This window comes from Rhipicephalus sanguineus, chromosome 4 (assembly GCF_013339695.2).
Source record: "Rhipicephalus sanguineus isolate Rsan-2018 chromosome 4, BIME_Rsan_1.4, whole genome shotgun sequence".
NCBI classification, from domain to species: Eukaryota; Metazoa; Arthropoda; class Arachnida; order Ixodida; family Ixodidae; genus Rhipicephalus; species Rhipicephalus sanguineus.
This window is the reverse complement of record NC_051179.1, coordinates 28,491,748-28,514,247: the sequence shown is the minus strand read 5'-3', so window position 1 is coordinate 28,514,247 and position 22,500 is coordinate 28,491,748. Positions and strand designations below refer to the sequence as shown.

At 44.3% G+C, this 22,500-nt stretch overlaps 2 protein-coding genes across 2 annotated transcripts in view; both read left to right on the top strand.

Annotated features, from left to right (window-relative positions):
* Positions 1-6,712, top strand: part of LOC119391104 (uncharacterized) — a 43,975-nt gene extending 37,263 nt beyond the window's left edge. The window contains exons 13-14 of the mRNA XM_037658779.2: positions 2,493-2,568; positions 6,449-6,712. Of these exons, the coding sequence (XP_037514707.1) occupies positions 2,493-2,568; positions 6,449-6,697 (325 nt within the window). The 3' untranslated portion in view covers positions 6,698-6,712. The remainder of the gene's footprint in view (positions 1-2,492; positions 2,569-6,448) is intronic.
* A 704-nt stretch (positions 6,713-7,416) lies between these two features.
* Positions 7,417-13,780, top strand: LOC119388720 (scoloptoxin SSD20-like). Its single transcript, XM_037656150.2, has 3 exons — positions 7,417-7,506; positions 12,198-12,311; positions 13,362-13,780. The coding sequence occupies exons 1-3, from the start codon at positions 7,504-7,506 to the stop codon at positions 13,506-13,508; spliced, it is 264 nt and encodes an 87-aa protein (XP_037512078.1). The 5' UTR covers positions 7,417-7,503; the 3' UTR covers positions 13,509-13,780.
* Positions 13,781-22,500: the final 8,720 nt, after the last annotated feature.

Genomic DNA, 22,500 nt, shown 5'->3' with positions numbered 1-22,500 from the left:
CTATGGCACTTCGCTCTTAACCACTGTCCTGTGCCAGGTACTACAATGCGTGCGGTGTCTTTTGCACAAATTCTGATGCCGCTGTAGTGTCGTTATCAAAGTTTCTCTCGCGTTGTTCTTCGTTACGAAGTCTGAAAAATGCAAAAAAAAAAGGTTGCTTTGCGTCTGGTGGTTTTCACACATCGGCGATTCGAAGGACCTCGTCGATGAAAATTCGACTTACGTGCAATGAGATTGACCTGTATGCAAACAAGATTCAAACAGCTGTAGCAACACCGATACCGATGCTGGATTTCACAGAACAAGCATTCACTTAACAAGCTATCTTGGCGTACGTCTCTTTTTTCTTTTATTCAATGAGTTCTCAAAATCATAATTGGATCGTTAGCACAAGTTTTTTCTAAGGTGTCCTTTTCCATCCCATACATTACCTATGTCGCTGTATTGGTTTTTTCGGGTCTGCTTACGGCAATATGTCTTTAACGTGTTGGCAAGGTAAGCTCTCTGCTTTATTCTGACTTTTAGCTGTCTGCAACATTTCTTTATATTCTACTTAAGTTTACTGTTATGTGAGGCGGCGTTGAGAACAAATATATAATAATCTGCACGTGCTTGGAGTATATACAGTAACAAAAATTCTGCTTACTGCTTAGTAAAATGGCAAAAGTGCGTTTTCATGATAATAACGTAAACTATTAGCAGCCATCTCAAATATGTTAGCAAGGGGATTGGAGAAACATTGTTATACAAAATGCTGCGTGTTTCTAATAAGCGTCTCAACGAGTCGGTTTAGGCTATTTGACATAGGCACTCACTTAAATGTCTAATTCACATAGCTGTTAGGGGTTACCCGCCGCGGTGGTCTAGGGCTTATGGCACGTGACTGTTAAACCGTAGGTCGCGGCAGCAGCAGTTCGATGCCTGTGCGCTGATATTTAAGTTTTATAACACCACGTGGTCGAAATTTCTGGAGCCCTCCACTACGGCGTCTATCTAATATCGTGGTTCTGTGGGACGTTAAACGTAACAATTATTATTAGCTCTCTGGGGTGCCCCCTGTATCGTGTTCCTAACTTATTCGCTGTGTTTCATACAGAATCGCTTTTCTATTTTACTTAGGTATATTGGTTTTTATTTCTCAGTCTTCTCTAAATATTTTTAATGTTACTAATCACGAGGTAATCGGAGCTTAAGTGGTAATATAGTGTGAATAGCGGCGGTGTCCTGCGGTACTTTATGCAACTATAAAACACGTCTGACACGTTTTCTGGGCTTCCGATGTTCTCTCATAAAAGAAAAAATGTTTAAAGATCGCGCATTACTGAGTACGTCGCTGACGAACGCTTTACGCCAGCAGATAGGTAGAATATAAAAGTAATTGCAGTTTTATGTCCTCTACGTAATCACGATGTGTCGCAAAGAATGTCGCTACCAGCGTTCCCGCTGACGTACACCTGTCCGCGGTGATCGGGTATTGCGAAAACTGTGATACGTTTACGGGCAAGGTAGAACTAAACAACGGTATTTGCACCGTTGTGCGGAGGCTTCCTATAGACGTTCTTGTGATTAGATTGGATTAGATTAGATTAGACGTTCTTGTGATCAGCAGCCCGCTGGCTGGTCGGCAAGCAGAGCATCGACTCCACCCAATTACAAAAGCGGCAAGCAAAAACCATTATCAGCGAAGTGCATAAAGAGGTGTCATGATAAGCAGCTAAAGCAACACCAATAACTTGTTTCGGAACGAAAGTAATATGCCTTGAGCAATAAATACAAAAATTTTGAGATACTAACACACATTTCATTCAAATGAAGCAAAACTGTTCTTAGTTAATAAACTTTCAAGCGAACATTTTTTTTTTTTGCATCGACGTTTAGTGCTCCATTACCGTACATACAGATATGTAATAACAAATTTCCGAATGTATCGAAGCACCTTAAGATACAATTACAATGTATCGTACCGGATACAATCGGCGTTGTGGTATCTTGTATCTGTATCTCAAATACTTCTTGCCTGAGTATCTTGTATCGTATCGCGATACACTTTCAAAGTATCTTTGCCCAGCCCTGTTCGGGAGTATAACTGCATTACGTACTTAACATGTGATGGATCGCTAATATTGTTTGAAAAATGTAATTGTCAATAGCGCTTAGAAAAATTGTTCGCGACTGGAAATTGCACAAAGACGTACGCGCGGTGGCTTATGCCATTGTTGACGTCGTCTCAAGGGCTCCTATGATACACGTCGTTGAAACAGGAGAGAAATCGAAAGATAGAAATTATTGTATAGGAAAGCACAAGACGTTTTATTAACCTGATGGGGAGGGGGGGGGGGGGGCAGCCAGCTACAGTACTCTGAAAGATAAACAAAACAGTAAATGACGATACATTGTGCCGGACACAGCTTGCTCGTCCCGCAGTCTGGTATATATTAACATCTGTTCAGAGGTCAGAAAAACATCTGCAAGATTCCATCCCAACTTCGCAGGTTCGCTGAATCGTGCAAGTTTGGGTATGCGAAGAGAGCCGACCTTGGTGACCCTCAATTCGTGGACTGCGAGCAGGTACGCGCCAGCATTGCTAACGTGCCCTTAATTGTTCTTGATCGAATCGTATCTAAATAACTTGACATTTTGCTGCAGTTCGAGGCAAGAAAAAGGTTAAAAGATAATGGGAGGTTAACCATTTTGACCTGGTTTGCTACCATACGTCGGGAAGTACAAACATGTTTTTATAATGAAGAAAGCGAGCGCAAAATTATGCACGCGAACAGGTTACACCTGTCAACTTCTGTGTGTGCCATTCTTACATTGTTATTTGCGACACTATAGCGTGTACCGGTCGCTTTTACTTATCGGATCCTAACCTCCGGGCTCTACACAGCCTCTTGGAGTTTGTGGAGGCGACCGAGATCATTGCCTACCGTCGAGCGCCCGCTACTTGGTGGGCTCCCTTCACCATCGGACTCCCCCATGAATGAATGACACTCCCGCTGTTTATCTTCCTCTTCTTCTGTTATCTTCTTTACTTCCCACTTTCCCTTCTCCTGACGCTGCGCCGTGCTTCCTACTGAACTGCAGAAATAAGCGTCATTTCCCATATAAGCAACCACCACTACTACTACGCACCTAAACTCCCAAGTAATAAACGACGGGGCTGCATTTTGACCCATATCTGCAACAGGGCCGACAGAGTCGACAGCGCCCCAATCGGAGCGCTTCTTGTATCGCGCTATTATACATTAAATTGGCAAGAGCTTATCGGAACACTTCTGACACGCGTTATCTTGGCTTGTCTATACTAACGCTAACTTGATTTACATCGCTTACTGAAGTTCACTCATAGATTTACAAAAGTATCTCGAAATTAAGTGTCGGTGTCTCATTGCACCTAGTAGTGTTGAGATACTAGTGTTTTGAATATGGCAGGCTGTGTTCTGTTTTTTAACACGAAAGTGTTTTATGCCGGGGTCCGCCAAGACTTCAGTGACGTATTTCCGTCACGGAAATGACGTCGAAAAAATATACACAATCAGATGGCAAAGAAAAAAAAGGTACCGTCATCGAGCCACGACCGCTCGGTCCGCAACCGCAGATGCCGGGCACGCTATCCCTGCGCCACGGTCACTTTTTTTTTCTTTATTGACTGCGCCACGGTCACAGACTCTGGAGGATTCACGAACGCGCCTTTTATATCTTACCATTCTCCCGGTCGGCTAGGTGGTGTTGACCTCCTGGGAGTGGTAAGGTAAAGTAATTCGTTATGCTGTGCCTCCGCGACTAGCAACCTGCAACGCGTTACGCGTCCGCCCAATTTTGTCAATGCTTTAATACACCGCGAGGGTAGCGACCTTTGCCCAAGCGTCGTAAAAGGCGTCGGCCTCTCTCAGCATCACGCTAATACAAGCAAAAATAGCTCTGCGACGCGCGCCTGCCTCACCTGGATGTAACACCGCGTTCCATGTCACGCGCTCGCCCCGAGAAAAAAATCACAGCATATCCACGGATGTGAATGATGATGAGTGGGCGAAGCTGCGGAGGTTCATCGGTAAACCGTGAATCTTCCGTGAATTCTGCCCAGTACATCATCACCGACGTGAGATCGGGCGCGTTTATACTAAAGGTTCGATGAGTTATGACGACTTGCAGCTCACTTTAATTTTACATGTACGCTGTGAATTTTCATTGTTTAGAAAACCATTGCTTTAGAAAACACCTTGCGTCTTTCGGTTAAGCAGCTGGCGTCTTTTTTCGTTTTGCTTAGAAACATCTGGCGTTCTTTCGTTTTGTTTTTACAAAACATCTGGCGTCTTTCGTGGTTATTTCATCAATCAACGGCGTTTTGAACAAAATTTTTATTGTTTAATCACGCACAGGAGAAATCTCACCAGGCACTACCTTGGAGGTAAACAATGGCTGCTAATGGGAATGAGAGACAGAAGAAGTCGGCTTTTAGCTAACACTTACACTTCTACAGAGACAGAAGAATTCGGCTTTTAGTTAACGCGCACGCTGCGAATTTTTTATTGTTCAACAACGCACAGGAGAAATCTCCCACCGGCACCACCTTGGAGGTCAAAGGGTAAGACTTGTTACTCACTACTACGAGGCACGACGAGGGACGAACGGGTGCCGCCTTAAGGAGCTTCGCCCCTAAATCGCGGCCGGGCTACTGGGGCGGCACGACGCGCTTTGCGTTTCCCTCTAGTCCGGCCGTGCGTCCAATATGCGATGCTCTTCTGGCTATCACACCTAGTTCTCTGATTACGCTTTCACCGCTAACTACTACAGGTACCACAAGGGTTTGTTTAATCATTTAGCAGGGACGTTAGTCATCGGGATGGAGATGTACCACCAATCACCAAAGTGGGTACATACACGTTAAATGGCGCCATTAGCTGCCAGACATCAATATACATTTTGCAAATTAAGTAAGCATTCAGTTACTTCTGTAAGGGCACGCTTTACTTTCGTGTTATTCCGATTCCTATGACGGAGGGATCAACCGTGTTTTTTGATACAACTTTTAAGCAGGCAACGAAAACGACGGCACACTAAGGAAGTATAGCAGCTAGAAGCCTTGGTAACACAGCGTGCCATTTTCCTTTTTTCGCGCTTGTTGCGACCACGTTCTGATTGTGGCGCAATGCCAGAACACAATTAGGTAAACTTTAAAGAGTGAGGGCTAAGTGCAAGGCGGAATGCTTCAGCACCGTATTTTCGCATATGTGTCAAATTATTACAATCTTTCCCTTTAAGAGACACTAAAAAAAGATTTCTGGCATATTAGTAAATTACAGTTTCTCAATGCCGAAACACCACCCTGACCGCGTGAACACGCTTGGGAAGCGGGAAATACGAAAAAAGAAAATGCGAGTGGCGGCGCCCCCTTAAAATTCCCGTACCAAACGCCGTGACGTAATTCATATTGACGGCGCCTACTGGGTCATACGTAGGTCCTAATCGGTAAAAATGGACCACATTGTCTACTAAGGGGGCCATATAGATAGATTTAACATACTAAGTGTAAGAAAATTTCGTTAGGCCAATGTCGCCAAAATACGATAAACAGATTTTGAAATCCGTGAGGTCACGCGCGACGATTTCAGTGGGAGCGTTAGAAATGAAATTTTGACCTTGATTTTCTCCTCTGTTAAAAATTATGGCAGCTACCCACTAATGGTGCCAAGCCTGACGGAAGGGCGGAACTGGTTGGCCTTCCTTGTTCTCTCATAATTTGTTTTTCGTTCATTCTTGTCTTTCATCTCTTTCTCTCTGTTTTCTTGTATCTGTTCTTTGTACCTGTTGCTTTCTATTACTTTCTTTCTCTCTTTATTTCTTTCTTTTTCTCGCTCTTTCTATCTTTCCTTTTCTTCAATTTATTACTCTCTCTCTATCTTTCTGTGATTCCTTTTCTCTCTTTCTTTGTTTCTCTTTATTTCTCTCTTTACTTCGCTTTTCTCGCAGTTCTTTTCATCTTGTTCGTCTCTGTTCTTTCTTTGTCTTTGTTGTTTTTATTTCTCTTTCTTTCTCTTTATCTCTCTTTCTATCGCATTCATTCCCTTTCTAACTCTTTCTTTCTCTATTTCTCTTTCAAGTGTCCCACGTGCTCCACTTCGCCGAGCACAGTTTTCGTTTAACGCTCCCACCTGCTGCGCCCTATAATGGGGCTTCCCAATTCTTGTGGCGCATACCCACCTGTGGTTTTCTGCGGACGCCAAAGTTTGTACGGCCGGCTTAAACAGCTGCGCTTTTAATAGACATAGGATAGTGAAATTATTGACGTTAGAGTTCTCAGAATACAAATTATCAATTTAAGGCGATTCATTGTCTCAGTTTAGTGTTCTGTTAACAACGGCGTTGCATTAACCTCAATTATCAATGATGCAATTCTTGCATTAATTCTCAATTTGCATTCGCTTTTGTTGCCTCTTTTCTTCAACAGGTGCTTACCGAAATGACCTCTACGGAAACAGCCGAAACAGCGAAGGGCAAGATAAATGACTCTCGCACATTTGGTAACCTAGAATACTACGGCTATACCTACGGGATTGCGCGACATGACCAAGGAAATGCACACGCCACCTTTTGGTATCGGGACGACATCGTCATCGCTGTGTCCAGCACAATAAACCATCCGTACGATTCCGTTTTATCGCAGTCGTCCCTGATAACAGCTAGGGTGCCACGTTAGATTAATGGACTTTTGAGGTGTGAAGTGAACGGCAATAACATGGCATGACGAGACTTTGCTTTCAGCGTATACATATGGTCACAGTGACAGCAGGACGCACTTTTCCGTTTTTGTGAACGGTTCGCTTAGCGATTCCCTCCAAACTGCTACACCGGCGAAGTACGAAACTTGCACTCGTATGTCGAGAAGCTTAGCTTGTTGATAATGCTCCCTTATGCTTTCCTGTAAAGCAATACATTTTTCTTTAAGCATATACTTTGAGACTTCAAAGCTACATGGCGCATATATTGTTCGAGGCAGTGGATATAACTGATACTGTAACCACGCCTTCCTGGGCTACTAGGTTGATGCGCATTACTTGTAATCCTAGTAAAAAAACTTAAGGAAAAATAATGGAAGCACGGAGTCGACGAGATTGCACTTTTTCTTTTTTCCTGTTCGCATGTTCCCTTCATTGCTATTGCTCTTTTACCACAAGAGACAGAAGCATTTTCGTGCATGCTACATTTAATTGTATTGTAGCTTTTCGCATATGATTTTGAAGCAACATCTTTTGTCGTCATAAATGCAGCTTCGGAAGATGGATACGCACGAACTCCGGAGATAATACTCAACAACCAGATGAATTCATTCTCGACACCAGGCGGAGACAGAAAGAAACGAGAAAAGTCCATCCACTGGCGAATTACATCGCTCAAGGAAGCGTCCATGTCCTCCATGGCACCCACTGTGGTAGTGGGCAGTGATGGCAAAGCCGTGCTGCCCTGGGAGGAACTGGCGGATCTTTCCTTGCCTCAGGAATCGCAATGGTACATGTTCAAGACGCATGTAATAATTTGCTGCCACCTACAGTGTGCTGATCCGAATCGACATTTAGAATCGGGCAAAACTATAAGGTCGATTCCACGAAAGATCAAAAAAGTGTGTATATTCGATGTTTCTGATTTTCCTGATAATTTTGTATGTTGTGCACATATGACTGCACAGCACGAAATCGCAGTTCGTTTTCAAATAAAAATTTTTTTCATAACAGGAAAATTCGACAAGTGTCGCCGGTTGACGACGACCATTTTACGAAGAGTGCGTTTTCGTAAATTCGCGATCATGCTGGCAGCTACTGAAAGCTATATATTACAAATATCTTTCTTTTTCGCGGAAGTAGAAGTAAAGAGGAAATAGCTCTTAATGATTTCATGGAATTCTGAGCAAATTATGTATTTTTAAAAATTCACGAAAAACGCTGCGTTTTTGAAAATCAGTCAAATTTGGAACGCTATGGCTACTTCTGTGAACATCTTAGCTTGTTCATATTTGCAGCATGAATAGGCCTCTATGTGAATAATGAACCTCTGCATTTGTATTTCTCTAATAATTTTAAAAGTAGTAAATTTTCATGCTCGAACACCAAAAAGAGAAAAGTGCTCCTCGATTCAAAAATCTATAATAAAAAAAAACCCAATCTCAATTTGTTCAAAGTCCCCCAAAATGTTCTCAAAGGACTGCAGAATGATATTATGAAAAAACATGTTGCATCATTTTGATTAGGACAAAAGCAGAAAATGTCAAACATTGTGTTTCCAGAGCGTGGTGGCTACTGCGGGAAGGACATCTCTAGTACCAAGAAAATACAGTAACACGTCTTTTTTCTTCTCTGAGCTTCGCTAAACAACAGTAATGATCTATTGTCGGAAAGTGGGAACTGTTTTGTAAAGAAAAAAAGATCGTTCCAATTAAATGCATTTGCGACACCACTTATATTCCTCGTCGACGGGCAGCACGGACATTTTCATTCCTCTGGATAATTTTTTTTAAAGTAAATGCGCTTACCTATATAAAAGCAACGAAGCTAAACGCGAAATTTGTGTAGCTGAATCGATCATGCATTGTAAGAATGTGAGAAATCGCAAATAGCGACAGTGGTGAACGGCGAGTACCGCAGTGCAACTTAAGCACAGCAGCCACACATTGTTTGCCAGGCTTTGTCGCTCTGCACGAGAAAATGCTGGGGTGTCGATTGCGTTGGTTACACGATACATTTTTCACCGCTCGTCGCTCTCCCACCCGGTCTCTGGATCCGCACCGTGCGGATCGTGTGGCGGATCGAGTGGCCCGCGCTACAAGCACTCGTGTAAACGGAGTAGCATGCGTTAGGCGGACAGGTGCAAAGGGCGGCGCGATAGACGCCCGCCTGAGCAGACGACAGCAACGAGCACGGCTGTGCCAGTCAGCCAAACACCACCTGAGATAGAAGTTAAGCATCCAAATTGTGCTTCACCTTGATGCGATCACTGTCCTACGCTCTGAAGGTGGCTACGGGTAGGCGTTATAGCCATGACCGAGATTTTGTACGGACTGTCTCATGGTGCACAAAAAGAAAATTCCGCTGGAGCGGAATTTTCGTTATGTAGAAGATATCGTATCGAGTCTCTTTTGCGGAGGGTCATGAAGTAGGATGCGCGCTCAATTCAAGAGGGAGACCAGATCTGCCAGCACTGCTTCAAGACATACAAGGAGATGCAAAACAAAGCAGATGCAATGCAAACAAAACGTGTTTTGTCCGTGGCCAAACTGCTGCCACCAATCTTCACGTAATCGATTCTTTTTAAACTCTGCATTGATCACATAAGGTTTGACAACGTACACATTTGGGCCAACAAAAACCACACGTCTTGGCGACCGTTCTCCAGAAATTCATTTCCATTCATGAAGAGACCTTGGCTTTTATACCAATCTCTCAATTCTGGCGCACCACATCATCATAAGAGACGCATGGAGGGAATGCGTTCTTTAGCACTCAAGATATGAATTATACTCAACTGAAATAGATGAAAGAAAAGGAGGCTACAACTGAAAGTGCCTACTGTGGACTGAGGGATGTCTAACACTGGCGTGAAGTCGCAAACCACGCAAATGCATTTAATTGGAACGATCTTTTTTTCTTTACAAAACAGTTCCCACTTTCCGACAATAGATCATTACTGTTGTTTAGCGAAGCTCAGAGAAGAAAAAAGACGTGTTACTGTATTTTCTTGTTACTAGAGATGTCCTTCCCGCAGTAGCCACAACGCTCTGGAAACACAATGTTTGACATTTTCTGCTTTTGTCCTAATCAAAATGATGCAACATGTTTTTTCATAATATCATTCTGCAGTCCTTTGAGAACATTTTGGGGGGACTTTGAAACAAAATTGAGATTGGGTTTTTTTTATTATAGATTTTTGAATCGAGGAGCACTTTTCTCTTTTTGGTTGTTTCGAGCATGAAAATTACTACTTTGAAATTATTAGAGAAATACAAATGCAGAGGTTCATTATTCACATAAAGGCCTATTCATGACTGCAAATATGAACAAGCTGAAGATGTTCACAGAAGGAGCCATAGCGTCCCAAAGTTGACTGATTTTCAAAAACGCAGCGTTTTTCGTGAATTTTTAAAAATACATAATTTGCTCAGAATCTCCATGAACTGATACAGAGCTATTTCCTCTTTACTTCTACTTCCGCCGAAAAGAAAGATATTTGTAATATATAGCTTAAGTAGGTGCCAGCATGATTGCGAATTTACGAAAACGCACTCTTCGTAAAATGGTCGTCGTCAACCGGCGACACTTGTCGAATTTTCCTGTGATGAAAAATTTTTTTATTTGAAAACGAACTGCGATTTCGTGCTGTGCAGTCATATGTGCACAACATACAAAATTATCAGGAAAATCGGAAACATCGAATATACACACTTTTTTGATCTTTCGTGGAATCGACCATAAAACATTGGTATTGCTAGACAAATGCACGTTAAAAACCCCGTTGTCAAAGTTATTGACAATCACAATTACGGCGCGACTCATAATCGTATGTTGGTTATGACGCGCTAATGTAAGAATTTATTGCTTTATAGACGGTTTATATGGCGCATAGGCACGTCTTGTAACATGGTGTTATAAGAGAAGCTACTTACGTCGAAATCTCAACACTTCAATAACTGGAGCATAAAATGTATGGCAGGCATTTCATAGACTGCGCCGGCCAAAGTGCGTTGGCGGGCTAGCAGGCGTTCATCTTTGGCTGAAGCAGCGCACACGGGATGAGGACGAAGAAATACGAGCACAGGACAGGGGCTGACTCGCAACTACGCTTTATTGGGAAAAAAACAGCCACACACACACACACACACACACACACACACACACACACACACACACACACACACACACACACACACACACACACACACACACACACACACACACACACACACACACACACACACCACACACACACACACACACACACACACACACACACACACACACACACACACACACACACCACACACACACACACACACACACACACACACACACACACACACACACACACACACACACACACACACACACACACACACACACACACAACCCACACACCACACACACAAGAAGCCCAGCCCCCAGCAAGAAAATGCAGATTAACTCTGGTATCAGATGTTGCAAGAACTGCATAAGTACATAGATTCTGCGTCACTAAGCGTGATATACGGCAGGCTGACACGTTTATTGCCTTTCCTTCGAATGTAGAAGGCCTCACTAATTTCTCTTGATATATGCTCTTTATAATGTGACAGTATCATGGTGTGGCTAAAGGAGGGCACGCAGCCGCATTTCTGACAATGGGCAGCGAGAGAGAATGGCTTTGTGTCCGACAGTGAACGTTCGTGTTCCCTAAGACAAACGTTAACGCATCTTCCGCTCTGGCCAGTGTAAGTTTTTCCGCATCGTAATGGTATCTGATAGACAATGATAGACAATGGCTTTGCAGGCACAAAGCCATTCTCTCGCAGCGCCAATAGACAAGAATGCGGCTGCACACCCTTCTTTAGCGACACCATGATACTCTCCCATCATAAAGAGCAGGTAGCAAGAGAAGTCAATGAGGCCTTCCACATTCGAAGCAAAGGCGATAAGTGTGTCAGCCTGCCGTCTATATCGCTCAGTGACGCACAATTTATGTACCTATGTAGTTCTTGCAAAATATGATACCAGATTTTATCTGTATTTTCTTGCCTGGATGCTTTTTGTTATGATGTACATCACCGATATATATGCTTGTTTTTCCCAATAAAGCCTAGTTCCGAGTCAGCGCCTGTCCTGTGCTCCCATTCCTTCGTCATCGTCTCGTGTGCGCTGCTTCAACGAAAGATGAACGCCTACCAACTCGCTCAAGTGTCCATTATTATGCGGCTAGTAGGTAGATCATAATAAGTTGACAGCGCGACACACACACAGCGCTGACTTTCGACTGGAAATCTTTATTTTCATGTGCACGGGACGTGCACTGATCAATGACGATGAGCAGAGATGATGCGTCACATAATCCTAAGTTGCCGTATAGATCGAAACGCATGTTTTGGATCTGGAGCTATTGGTATTAATATCGTTGCTTTTGCATTGCACATATAGAAAAGTTTCAAGAGCGTAGATAAGTGATTATGATTGAAAACGCAGGTCGCGACACGGGTGCTTTGGCAATGCAACATGATCAGTGACTCCACTGACAAACCGAGGCTTCACAACCAGCTCGTCCCCAGTGATCTTATGGTTGAACCTTCCTTCCCTCAGGTAAAGTCCGGCAGTGCTTTCTGAGGGGTTGTAAACATAACATTTAGAAGTATTCAGTAGGCAAACTGACATTTAAAATTTCTACTATGTGGCGTAACTAAGGACTTCTTAGAAGCAGACGAGCCTTAGAAGTCGAGTAAATTATGATGTTCGCTGTGCTGCGCTGGAGAAGTCAGTACGAAAAGCCTGGTTTATATTCGTGCAATATTGGAAATACACTGTATACAAGGTTCTTTTATTTCACGTCAGCTACGTGCGTTTCTTCAGTTTTTCTACAGAAAAAGTTAGATAGGTGCATATAAATGTACAAAACTTGCACTCCAGCAGGTAAATTTTCATAAATAGAAATTGGGAATTTCTCAATACATGCAGCTAATAACGGACTAAAATTTTGAAAGTCTGCACTGGACTGCGTCACATCAGTTAAGCTTTAGAAAAAAAATAGGCCCTGGTAGGAATGTACCAGAACAGCATCTTCACAGAGCAGCGCTGATCTATCAGTGTACTACAGTGTTCGGATAGTGCATTTCTCTGAGAACGACTCATAACGAATTCTGCTTTAACGGCAGCACTAGCTTTCCAATACTACAGGATCTCATTCCTTCATAGCACTTTCATGTAAATGAGAGGGGAAAATTTGTTACGTATCCTTACAAAAATATAATTGTAACTCCTACATAAAAAGGTTGAACTATTGCATCGTCACGACTTTCATGGATATTCACGAATAAGTAGAACGTTCCATATACCTGCATAATAGAGGACCGAGACAAAGCGCTGTGAAACTCGAGTCTCTATTTGCAACGAACACTTCGGTGTGGCAGGTAGTAAAGCAAAATAAAGAAAAAAGAACACCACCAAAAAGCTTTCTTTCTCCCAATTTTCTCATTGCTTCATATAGGTTATATGCACGTGGGTTTACACCTCTGAGCATGCACCAGCGAGCCGAGACTCCTAGGCTTCTCGAATCCAGACTTTCAGAACATAATATTTGTAGAGCCTATTTTGTATTTCCTCTACACTTAGACAATGCGCCGGTTCCTTTTTCAGGACAACATAACGGCGCTGAAAAACCTGGGCCACAACGTGACCAAGCGCTGCGGAATGTTCAACATTGTGTCTGGAGTGCAGCAGAAAGATGGACGCATCTATCCATACTCTGACCCAAGAAACCCCGACGTCGAAGAGAGCAAATGAAAAGTTGTGCGTCGCATCTGTAGATGCTAGAGCCTAGGCGTGTAGTGTACTATATGCATTCATAAGTCTTGCATTGGCTAACAGTGTAGTGGCTAACTAACACACTGTGAGTTAACTAACAGTGTGTTAGCTAACTTTTCTTGCGCTGCACGTTTTACAAAAGCAATTCATTTCTCGCATATTGGAAAGTTTATCTATTTGACATTCGTCGTCTGGTCCGACAATATCCCATCGTTGAACGTAGATTTACGCCCACTCAACGAGGAAAATGTCCGTTTATCCGTACCTTTGACACGTAAAACACTCAACCCCATATATAAATAAATGACTAAAAGAAAAGTTTCATTGGGGGCGCTAGGTTTAAATCCAGTGCACATGACTTGAAGGAAAGTGCCTTAACCACCATAGCTCAAACCCACGCTTACTAATAATGAATGTAGTTGAACCCTGCGAAAGTCTAGTACGCGTCGTGAAAAGAGAACACTTTATATCAAAGCTTCGTTGATTTCAGGGTAGTGTAATAAAAGACTCCCTAGGAAAATTCTCAAAACCGACATGGAGGAATGTACAGAGAAGCAAAATATAGATTTCTTCCAAATTTACTACCAAACTCTCGTTTCGGTAGTTGCGGGATAGGCCTTTAGTGGGGGCCACTCCAGACGCTGACGAACGCTGGAAAGTATTTAAAAGACGCCATAGATGCAGATGCCGCCCAAAAACGGCGTTCAAGGGACGGGCTCAACGAACATTAAATGCCCACGCTTTCGCATCGCTTGGGCAGCTTCCAAATTAGATTCTCTGTGCATTTTTAACAGCGGAGCTACATAAGCTTGGCAAACGCCGATTCGCCTCGACATATATCATCATCAAGAGTGCGTGCAACGCAATAACTCGGCCCGCGCGCCCTCTCTTAGCCCTTTTTTTCGTCTTCTGGTTTGCTTCCCGAACAAGTGCGCCTGGCGCGCGGTTTCACGCTACGCCGATTTGTCCGGCGTGCGAGGCAATAACTCGGATTGGCGCGACAACAAGTACAGAAATAGAGAGAAAGAAAGATAAGAAGAAAGACAAAGAGAAAAATAGAGAGGAACAAATAGAAGAAAGAAAAGAAAGATACAAAGACAGAAAGAAATAGAGAAAGAGATAGAAAGAAAAGGAAGCGACACGTACAGAGAGATAGCAGGAAGGAAACAGTAGAACGATAGAAAGAGCGAGAGAGAAAGGAATAGAGAAAAAAAAAGAAATTAAGAAACAGATACAAAAAAAAAAGAGATAGAAAACATGCATTTGATCTCTAACCGGTCACCACAGGAGTACACGCTTGCGAGGAAAAGTAGGGGCAAGTTCTTGTTTCACATTTGCTGATAAAAGTTCTTCAAAATACCACGTAATGTTCTCGCCAACTTGCAAGCGCTGTTTCCTACATCTTTGCGACTAAGCTCCCCGCTGGTGGACACCCATTTTTCCCCTTTTAAAAATGATATTTCTGTCGGAATGTTTTTTTTTTCTTGGCACTTGTGGAATCATGTGAAATAAAGTTTTGCAAGCTGCATCTCTTTTTCTTGCCTACATCTTTGTTCGGTAGTCAATAATAATATTTAAGGTTTTGATAGCATTAATAGAGATATTTTTCACTGACATACGACGACGTGTAGATGTCATAACAGAAGCAACTGACGATGTTTGTTTGAGAATGAATAATCTCAGTAGAACTGTATTTTTAATCTTATAGCAAAAACTTCAGCCTGTGTCTGATGCTGCTTTCTGGTTCGGCGGCTACAGCGATCTTCCGTAGGCCGATAAACAAGACGCCACAGAGGATGAGGGAACCACCGGTAAGGCTGAACGTGTCCGGGTACACGTTCAAGAAGGCAGCCTGCGATCACACGCGTGGAATTTCATATTGTTTGTCTGTCATAAAAAAAATATCGATGAACAGCACGCTTGTTCACATTAGCCTGATACATTTGAAATGATCTGCAATGTTTCACACAGATGAATCGATCGATCGATCGATTGATTGATTGATTGATTGATTGATTGATTGATTGATTGATTGATTGATTGATTGATTGAGAAAAAACGGATATTCCGAAAGCGCAACCCAATTTTGCATTACTGCAGCGCTCTGCATGCGCTGCTGGCGCTTTGCAAAAATCACACATCATCTTCCCCTACGGGCAACCATGGTGGGATGCGAGAGCATCGCGGGGGGTGCGCATCGAGCTTCCGTTTCTTTTATGGGACTTATGAGACGGTGGTTGTAGACGCGCTTGAATTACCGGTTGCCGACGCTGACGTTTACGTTCGGCTTCCCGAGCCTTCCTCTGCTCCGCGGCGGTGGCGCTGCCACTGCAACTAGCGCCGACGTTGACGTTGTTCATGGCGTTTCGCACAGCGTTGCACAGAGAGAGAATGACGAAAGCGCAGCGAACGCGCGCTTTCGCCGCCTCGCAGCTTCGATATTCGCTTGCCGGCGTTGTCGTTTACGTTCAGTTTCGCGAGCGTCCATAGCGCCGTTGCGAAGGAGAGTGCAACGGGAGCGAGCGCGCGCCGCATTATATTTGAGCGCACAGCTGTGGCAGAGAGAGAGAAACGGGAGAGGAGAAACGTAGCGCTCCCGCCACTTCCACCGCACATCCTCGCGCTCACGCAAGGAGAGGGGGAAGAGTTGGCGCATGCGCAGTATGGGTGCGGACGCCGCGGAAGGGACACTGCCCCGAGCATAAGATGCTTCCGCATCTAAAAAATCACAGGGTTCCTTATGCACTTATCCAAGACGACCGGAAGAAAAGCTCCGTCGCAGTGATATATATCATTATCATGAGCGCGTGCAACGCAATAACTCGGCTGACGCGCGGTCTCTTCGTCTTCATCTTCTGCTTCACTGCACGAACACGTGCGGTCGGAGCGCGCTCTCCCGCTGCGCCGATTTGTCGGGCGTCGGATGCTTCCTTCGTGCTTGGTACAACTAGCGCCAAACTGCCATAATTCCAATAAAAAAATTGGGCGACCCTTAAGCTTCCCCTTTAAGGGTTGCACGCGATAGCGAAATCCGGCCCCTAGTGCGCACTTCAACCACTAAGTGCATACTTATTAATGTGTATTGTTACACACACGCACACACACACACGTGCGCGCGTGCGCGATGTATCTACAATAATGGTACAGGTTTTCGATCTAAAGAACTTCTCTGTGCAAGAGTCGAGACATATTTCTCACAATGCCTCACAGATGGCAGCACATTATCTAGCGTTTGCTGTTTGCTTGATCAACGTCTCCTCAAGAAAGCAGGCGTTGGCTTGATATGTTTTCCGCTAGATGGACATAGTTGTCCAATTTTAGCGCTGTTTGAAAGTTCGTGTGTGTTTTTAGCGGCGATGGCTGCAGTATCCCGGCCTTTTTCGTCGCGCAGAAAACGTAGTTTGATGGCCTCGCCAGTGCGCCTACAAATCGTCGAATAGGCTCATTTTCGTCGTGACACCTGCCGAACAAAATGCGTTAAAGGACCCCTGACACCAAAATTGAAACCTCGAGATGTTTTTGTTGTTTGACTTTCCTGTATACGGGGACACATCTGACTAATTATTAGTGACGAACGTTGCCTTTAAGATATCTTAACTTGGTTTTAATAGTAAGCGTGAGTGCTCATTTGAGTTGGCTGCACCTCGCGACATCCTGGTATGACGTAGATAGAGGCCCCGTGTGACGTTCCACGAGTAAAGCAAGTATTCTGGACGTCACGGAAGGTTTGCGGGGTGCACGTGCACAATACGACGACTGGCACCCGGCGAGGCCTATTGTTCCACACCCCTCTCGCTTTGTTATCGGGCTGCTCTCGAGGTAGTTTTCGTGAGGGGACACGCGCTTAACAGGTTTAACCCATACCGAGGCACCCACATATTTTCAATCTCTACCGCGCGCGGGGCCCCGATTTGAAACAGCGCTTTCAACGTCACCACAGCTTGAGTGCACGTGGTCTCTGACGCTCCCCCGCATGGGGCGCTAGTTTCTTGTGGTTTTTAGGTGGGCGTTTTGAAGTGACGCTAAAATGGTCACGATTAACTACGCTAGAATTAGTTATACGATACGCTAGAGCATTTACGATTTAACTTAGGGATTACCAGACACAAAGCTACAAATTACAGCAAAAAAGGCACCAACAAAAATTTTGCTGTCAGGGGCCCTTTAAGGAGACTCCTTCCACTACATGGCATTTATGTAGTCTTTTTTTCCGAAGCAGCTGCAAGCAACATCGTGGCTTTGTGGTAGAAGATCTGCTTGCCACGCAAACGGCCCGGGTTCGATGCTCAATGGGACCGGAGATTTTACTGCGATAGCAATTACATGGACAGTCTCGGCTGGATTTTGCCGTCGCCGTCATGCACCGTATATGTATGTATGTATATATAAAAGGCCCAAAGAAAAATAATTAAGAAAAATGCTTCCGAAGCGCGGAATCGAACCAGGGACCTCTTGCTCCGCAGCGAGTGGCGCTAACCACTACGCCACCGTCGCCGACACTGGAATTTCTGCGACACGAGCTCGCTAACGCTATCGCGTTAAAATAGTAGAGTCTTTTAGCAAGTTACGGAAATACGGTACGCAAATACGGTAAGGGAGTACGGTAGCGTTCCTCCTTTCCCGCTGGTTGTGCTTTGGCCGCTCAACGACCGGGAAAGGAGGAGCGGTACCGTACTGCCTTACCGTATTTGCGTACCGTATTTCCGTAACTTGCTAAAAGACTCTAGTATCTGAGGTTCTACAAGCCAAACTACGATATGATTAAGGGCTCGGGAGATTTCATTCACCTGGAGTTCTTTACCGCGCACGGACATCGTGCAGGACACATTCTTTAAGCATTTAACCTCCGTCGAAATGGGACCACCGCAGTCGGGATCGAACCCCCGACCTTTGGGTCTGCAGCCGCACAGAGTGACCACTGTACCGCTGAAGCGCAGAGGTATGTAACCTCGAAGTGCATAAGAGAATGCCGTGCTGTCACAGCAAATTAGGAGCGAGCACTATGGCGCTCGTAGGAGCGCGACGGAGACTAGGAAGCAGACATAAAAAATATTTATTCCGGAATATCTGGACGAATGTGATGCTGTGGGAGCATGTCCAAGTACAAACTGCAGTTATTACATTCGGCATGCTTGGGCCCTTCTGACGGAGGCGTCTGATTAGTCTAGTTGGAGATTCTTCAGGCAATATGTTGAAAGAAATAAAATGATGTTTATACGTAGCGAGTAGCACGCTGGACGTCTCATTAAATATGACAAACTAAAACACAAAATACGATGAACTGATGCGACAGCACAACTTGGCTCCACCGCTATCAGAAAGCCGTGGCAGAACGGCTCACGAATTACCGTAATTCTCACTGGAAAATGTGGCCATGGAGAACTAAATCTAAACCAAACTTTTATATAGATCACTCGATTACAGGGACAGCTCACCACTCTGCCATAACAGATCGCATCATGCTATAAATCGTCTCCCTTTTTTACAGCGTAAGTTATGAGTTTACAAGAGCAGCCAATTTTGGTGGTGATGTTGTACGCCGCGGCCGCATAAGTTCGAGAAAATATGGTTGTTCGAAATACGTTCCCGAACCAAATTCAGTAGTTTCTGCAAGAGGAGAATGCGAAAATGACTCAAGCAACGCGCCTAGGCGTTGAGGATTTTTCTCACCTGCATTAAGAATCCAAATATCACGTCCGACGACGTCTTCACGATGGTCACAAAGGACGCGCTCTCCACCAGCAGCGCCTTGCTCAAGAACATCTGGAGCGCGAACGTGAGATGAGAGATGAGGAACAGGTTTCGGATCTGCGAGCCGTTACCCTAGTTCCTCTTACCCTAGTTGAGGAACTAGGGTAAGATGCCCCTTACCCTAGTTCCTCCACAGTGGAAACTCTTTAAGATTATTATGGGTACCTGGCCATTGTGGATTGAAATTAAATGAAATGGGCGACACACTAGCGCGAGCGGCACTAATGGTCCAATACTTTCGGTCCTTCCTGTTGTGGCCAGCACAACTGCGATTGGGTGTAGGAGATTTTCATTTCGTGCAGAGGCCATAGAATCAATAACTTCATGGACAGAATTTAGACATTGAAAACTTCCGTGGAAAACGCAGTGGTATCAAACTAGACAATTGGAAACAATATTAACTAGATGAGGATGCCGAGTGCCCCGGTTAAATCTACATGCACACACGGCTGGTCTGGCCATATCTCCCCTGTGTGAATTTTGCTCAGAAATCGAATCAATAGAGCACTATTTTTGATCGTGTCGCCGCTATATATTACAAAGAAAAAGACTTCTTGAAGCTCCATGTGCTAAGCTGAGGATAATCTTTAAATAGACGCTGTACTCACCTTCGGTGCTTCCGCTTTGGACTTCAGCCACAGGAATGTTTTTGATGCTGTTAGTGATTTCCTTCGGGAAACAAAACGAATGAGTTTTTAAATTCCTAATTGCAAACATATTCTTATAGTAGCAATGAATGAATACGAAAAGAGTCTGTAAAAAAGAATAACACCTTTGTAACACATTAATTTCATTATTCTAATTCCTAGTTAAGATGAGTAGTCTAGTCTGAAAGTACAAATAATTATTGCACTCGTTCTATGTTTGCATGTATTTTGTCCTTAATCATTAGTTATAACTTTAAAACCTCATATCAACAATTCTTGGCCAGTCCCACAGTGTGGGTATGAGCTATGAGTAGAGGCACATCACCATCATCATCGTCTGGCCTGAGGTATTTTCTCATCCCAGAAGCATCATCACCATCATCTTTTGTACAGATGGTTTTATCCGGCAGTCTGTGCCGGCGAAAGGGAACATGCGAAATTGCTCGGACGTCAGGCAATAGTCAGCCGGATGTTATGAACCATCATATTAATGAATTGAAGATGTTTGCAGCGTGTAGTAGAGTTGTAGTGTTTGCGCCTAGATTTTCGTGTTTTGTTGCACTAATTTAGCCGTGCTCATGGTCATCGCGTTCCTCGAAATGGCTCAAAGGCAGCGCTTTCCAACACCTGAGCACGTAATGTGTAAAAACAATTTGGAAATTCTGCCGCACGTCAGAGGAGAGATCATTCGGCGGCATCCTCTCAATAGGAGACCAGGAGACCAAGCCCTACAGCCTTCCTTTCGAGGCGTACACCTCAAACTTGTCGGTAGCTACAAATAATTGTGATTCGAGGCACGTACGTGAGCCCTTCGGTCGGTGGGACCCGAAGGTTCGGGCCTCACCGATGGAAGGCCACACACTACCACTAGCTGAGCACGCTGTCAGCTTGGCCATCTAACGTTCTCCTAAATAAGCATCTAAATATGCACTTCATTTTCGATGGATACATTTTCCGCCGACATTGGTTACAGTCAATCCCACAGCACTTTTCAACACGGGCTGTGTAATATGAACTTAGGGACAACGCGTAGTTCGCAAAATGCAACTGTTTATTGTCAACAGGCCTATCAGAATATGCGTATACTGTTCGTGGAGCGCTAGGAAGTTTTGCGATACTGTTTTTAAAGGGCGATTTCTGTCTGCGAAGTATGAAGGCAGAATAACAACATCATCATTGCAATGCAAGCAAGAAATAGTTCCACAGGTCGGGGCCATTGTATACGCTCTGCTCTGCTGTATACACCATGTTTTTAACTTTTCATGTTGAGGTTTGTTAGAAGCAGTAGAAAGAGCCGACCGGACGAAGCACGTGCTTTCAACTTTGTGTCTCCCAGTACCCGCTGAGCTGAGCGAGCCACGTACAGCTGCCGCGTCAAATGTTTGTACGGATGTAGAGAAAAGCACTTGCACCTCTCGTTGATGATTTGGCGAGAGCCGTCATCTACTCCGACTTTGCAGTGAGTGCCACTTTCAGTGTGTGTTACTGTTTGGTGTACGTAACGTATAGAGCTAAACCATGTCTCATATACATCTGTTGATTCATTTCCCTGTGTATGCTACGCCACCCTGGGCAGCACAAAGTGGGTAACACAGAAATAGCATAGAACTACACTGCGCCCGTTACACTGTTATATGCCTGTGCTGCTGTAGTAGCGCAGACGCCAGACAGGGCGCTTGGCTATACATGGCCCTAGGATATGTACTTTCCACGTTTCAACCCTCCGTTCTGTGCAATGCCCACGAAGGGTGCCGAGTAGATTAAACTCGACATGCTGCTCGATACTCGTCAGATCGCTGAGGATAAGCAGCACTATCATCAGGAAAAGCTCAGGTAGGAAGGGTTGCATGAAAAGCTACGTCTTAAAGCATAGCCGATGTCAAGACGCAGTCAGTGGCGCAGCACACTACTAGGAGTAGTAGAGAGTCCGCATTGCACGTATTCACACAAGCTGTACAAAAGCATGTCAGTTCCAGCAAGCGCAACCCAATTGTTTTTTTTTCTTTTTTGTTTTTTGGAGGAGTTAATATTGGAGCCATAAGGATTTCACGAGAGGAGATGGGCAAAAAGTATGCCGCGCTTTTGAATCCACACCATTCTAAGCCATGACAAACCATACAAAACTGAGGTTAACGGTTCTGGCGCGCAATAGTTTGCGCTTACAGAGCGATAAACATTCAGCTAATGTCTTTATTTCAAGCAATTTGCAGGCTATATAGATGTTTCATTATAATGAATATTTATAAAACATTTATGTGCATCCTCTCTCGCACAAGTTTTCAGCTTTCATTACATCTCCAGTCAAGCTTAAGCTCCGCCTCCACATAGCTTTGCCAGTACTTCAATATTGGCTAACCTTCTGTGATGGGCACGAGTGCACGAGCTGCGAGTGCACAGCGAAGACCAGCTGCCGTAGTGGGTAAAAACTATGGTTCAAGGCGCAAGTATGAAATTGTCCGCGGTAGATTAACGTGACGCTTTCTTCCAGAATGTTCCAACAGCGGCGAAGTGCTAAGGGAGCAACAGACTTAACAACGCCCTCTTCTAGAACACGGACTGCGCGCAGCCTAAGC

Coding starts and splice junctions, on each gene's coding strand:
- LOC119388720 (XM_037656150.2), top strand. Junction 12,312..13,361: donor TTGAACCTTCCTTCCCTCAG/GTAAAGTCCGGC, acceptor TTCCTTTTTCAG/GACAACATAACGGCGCTGAA.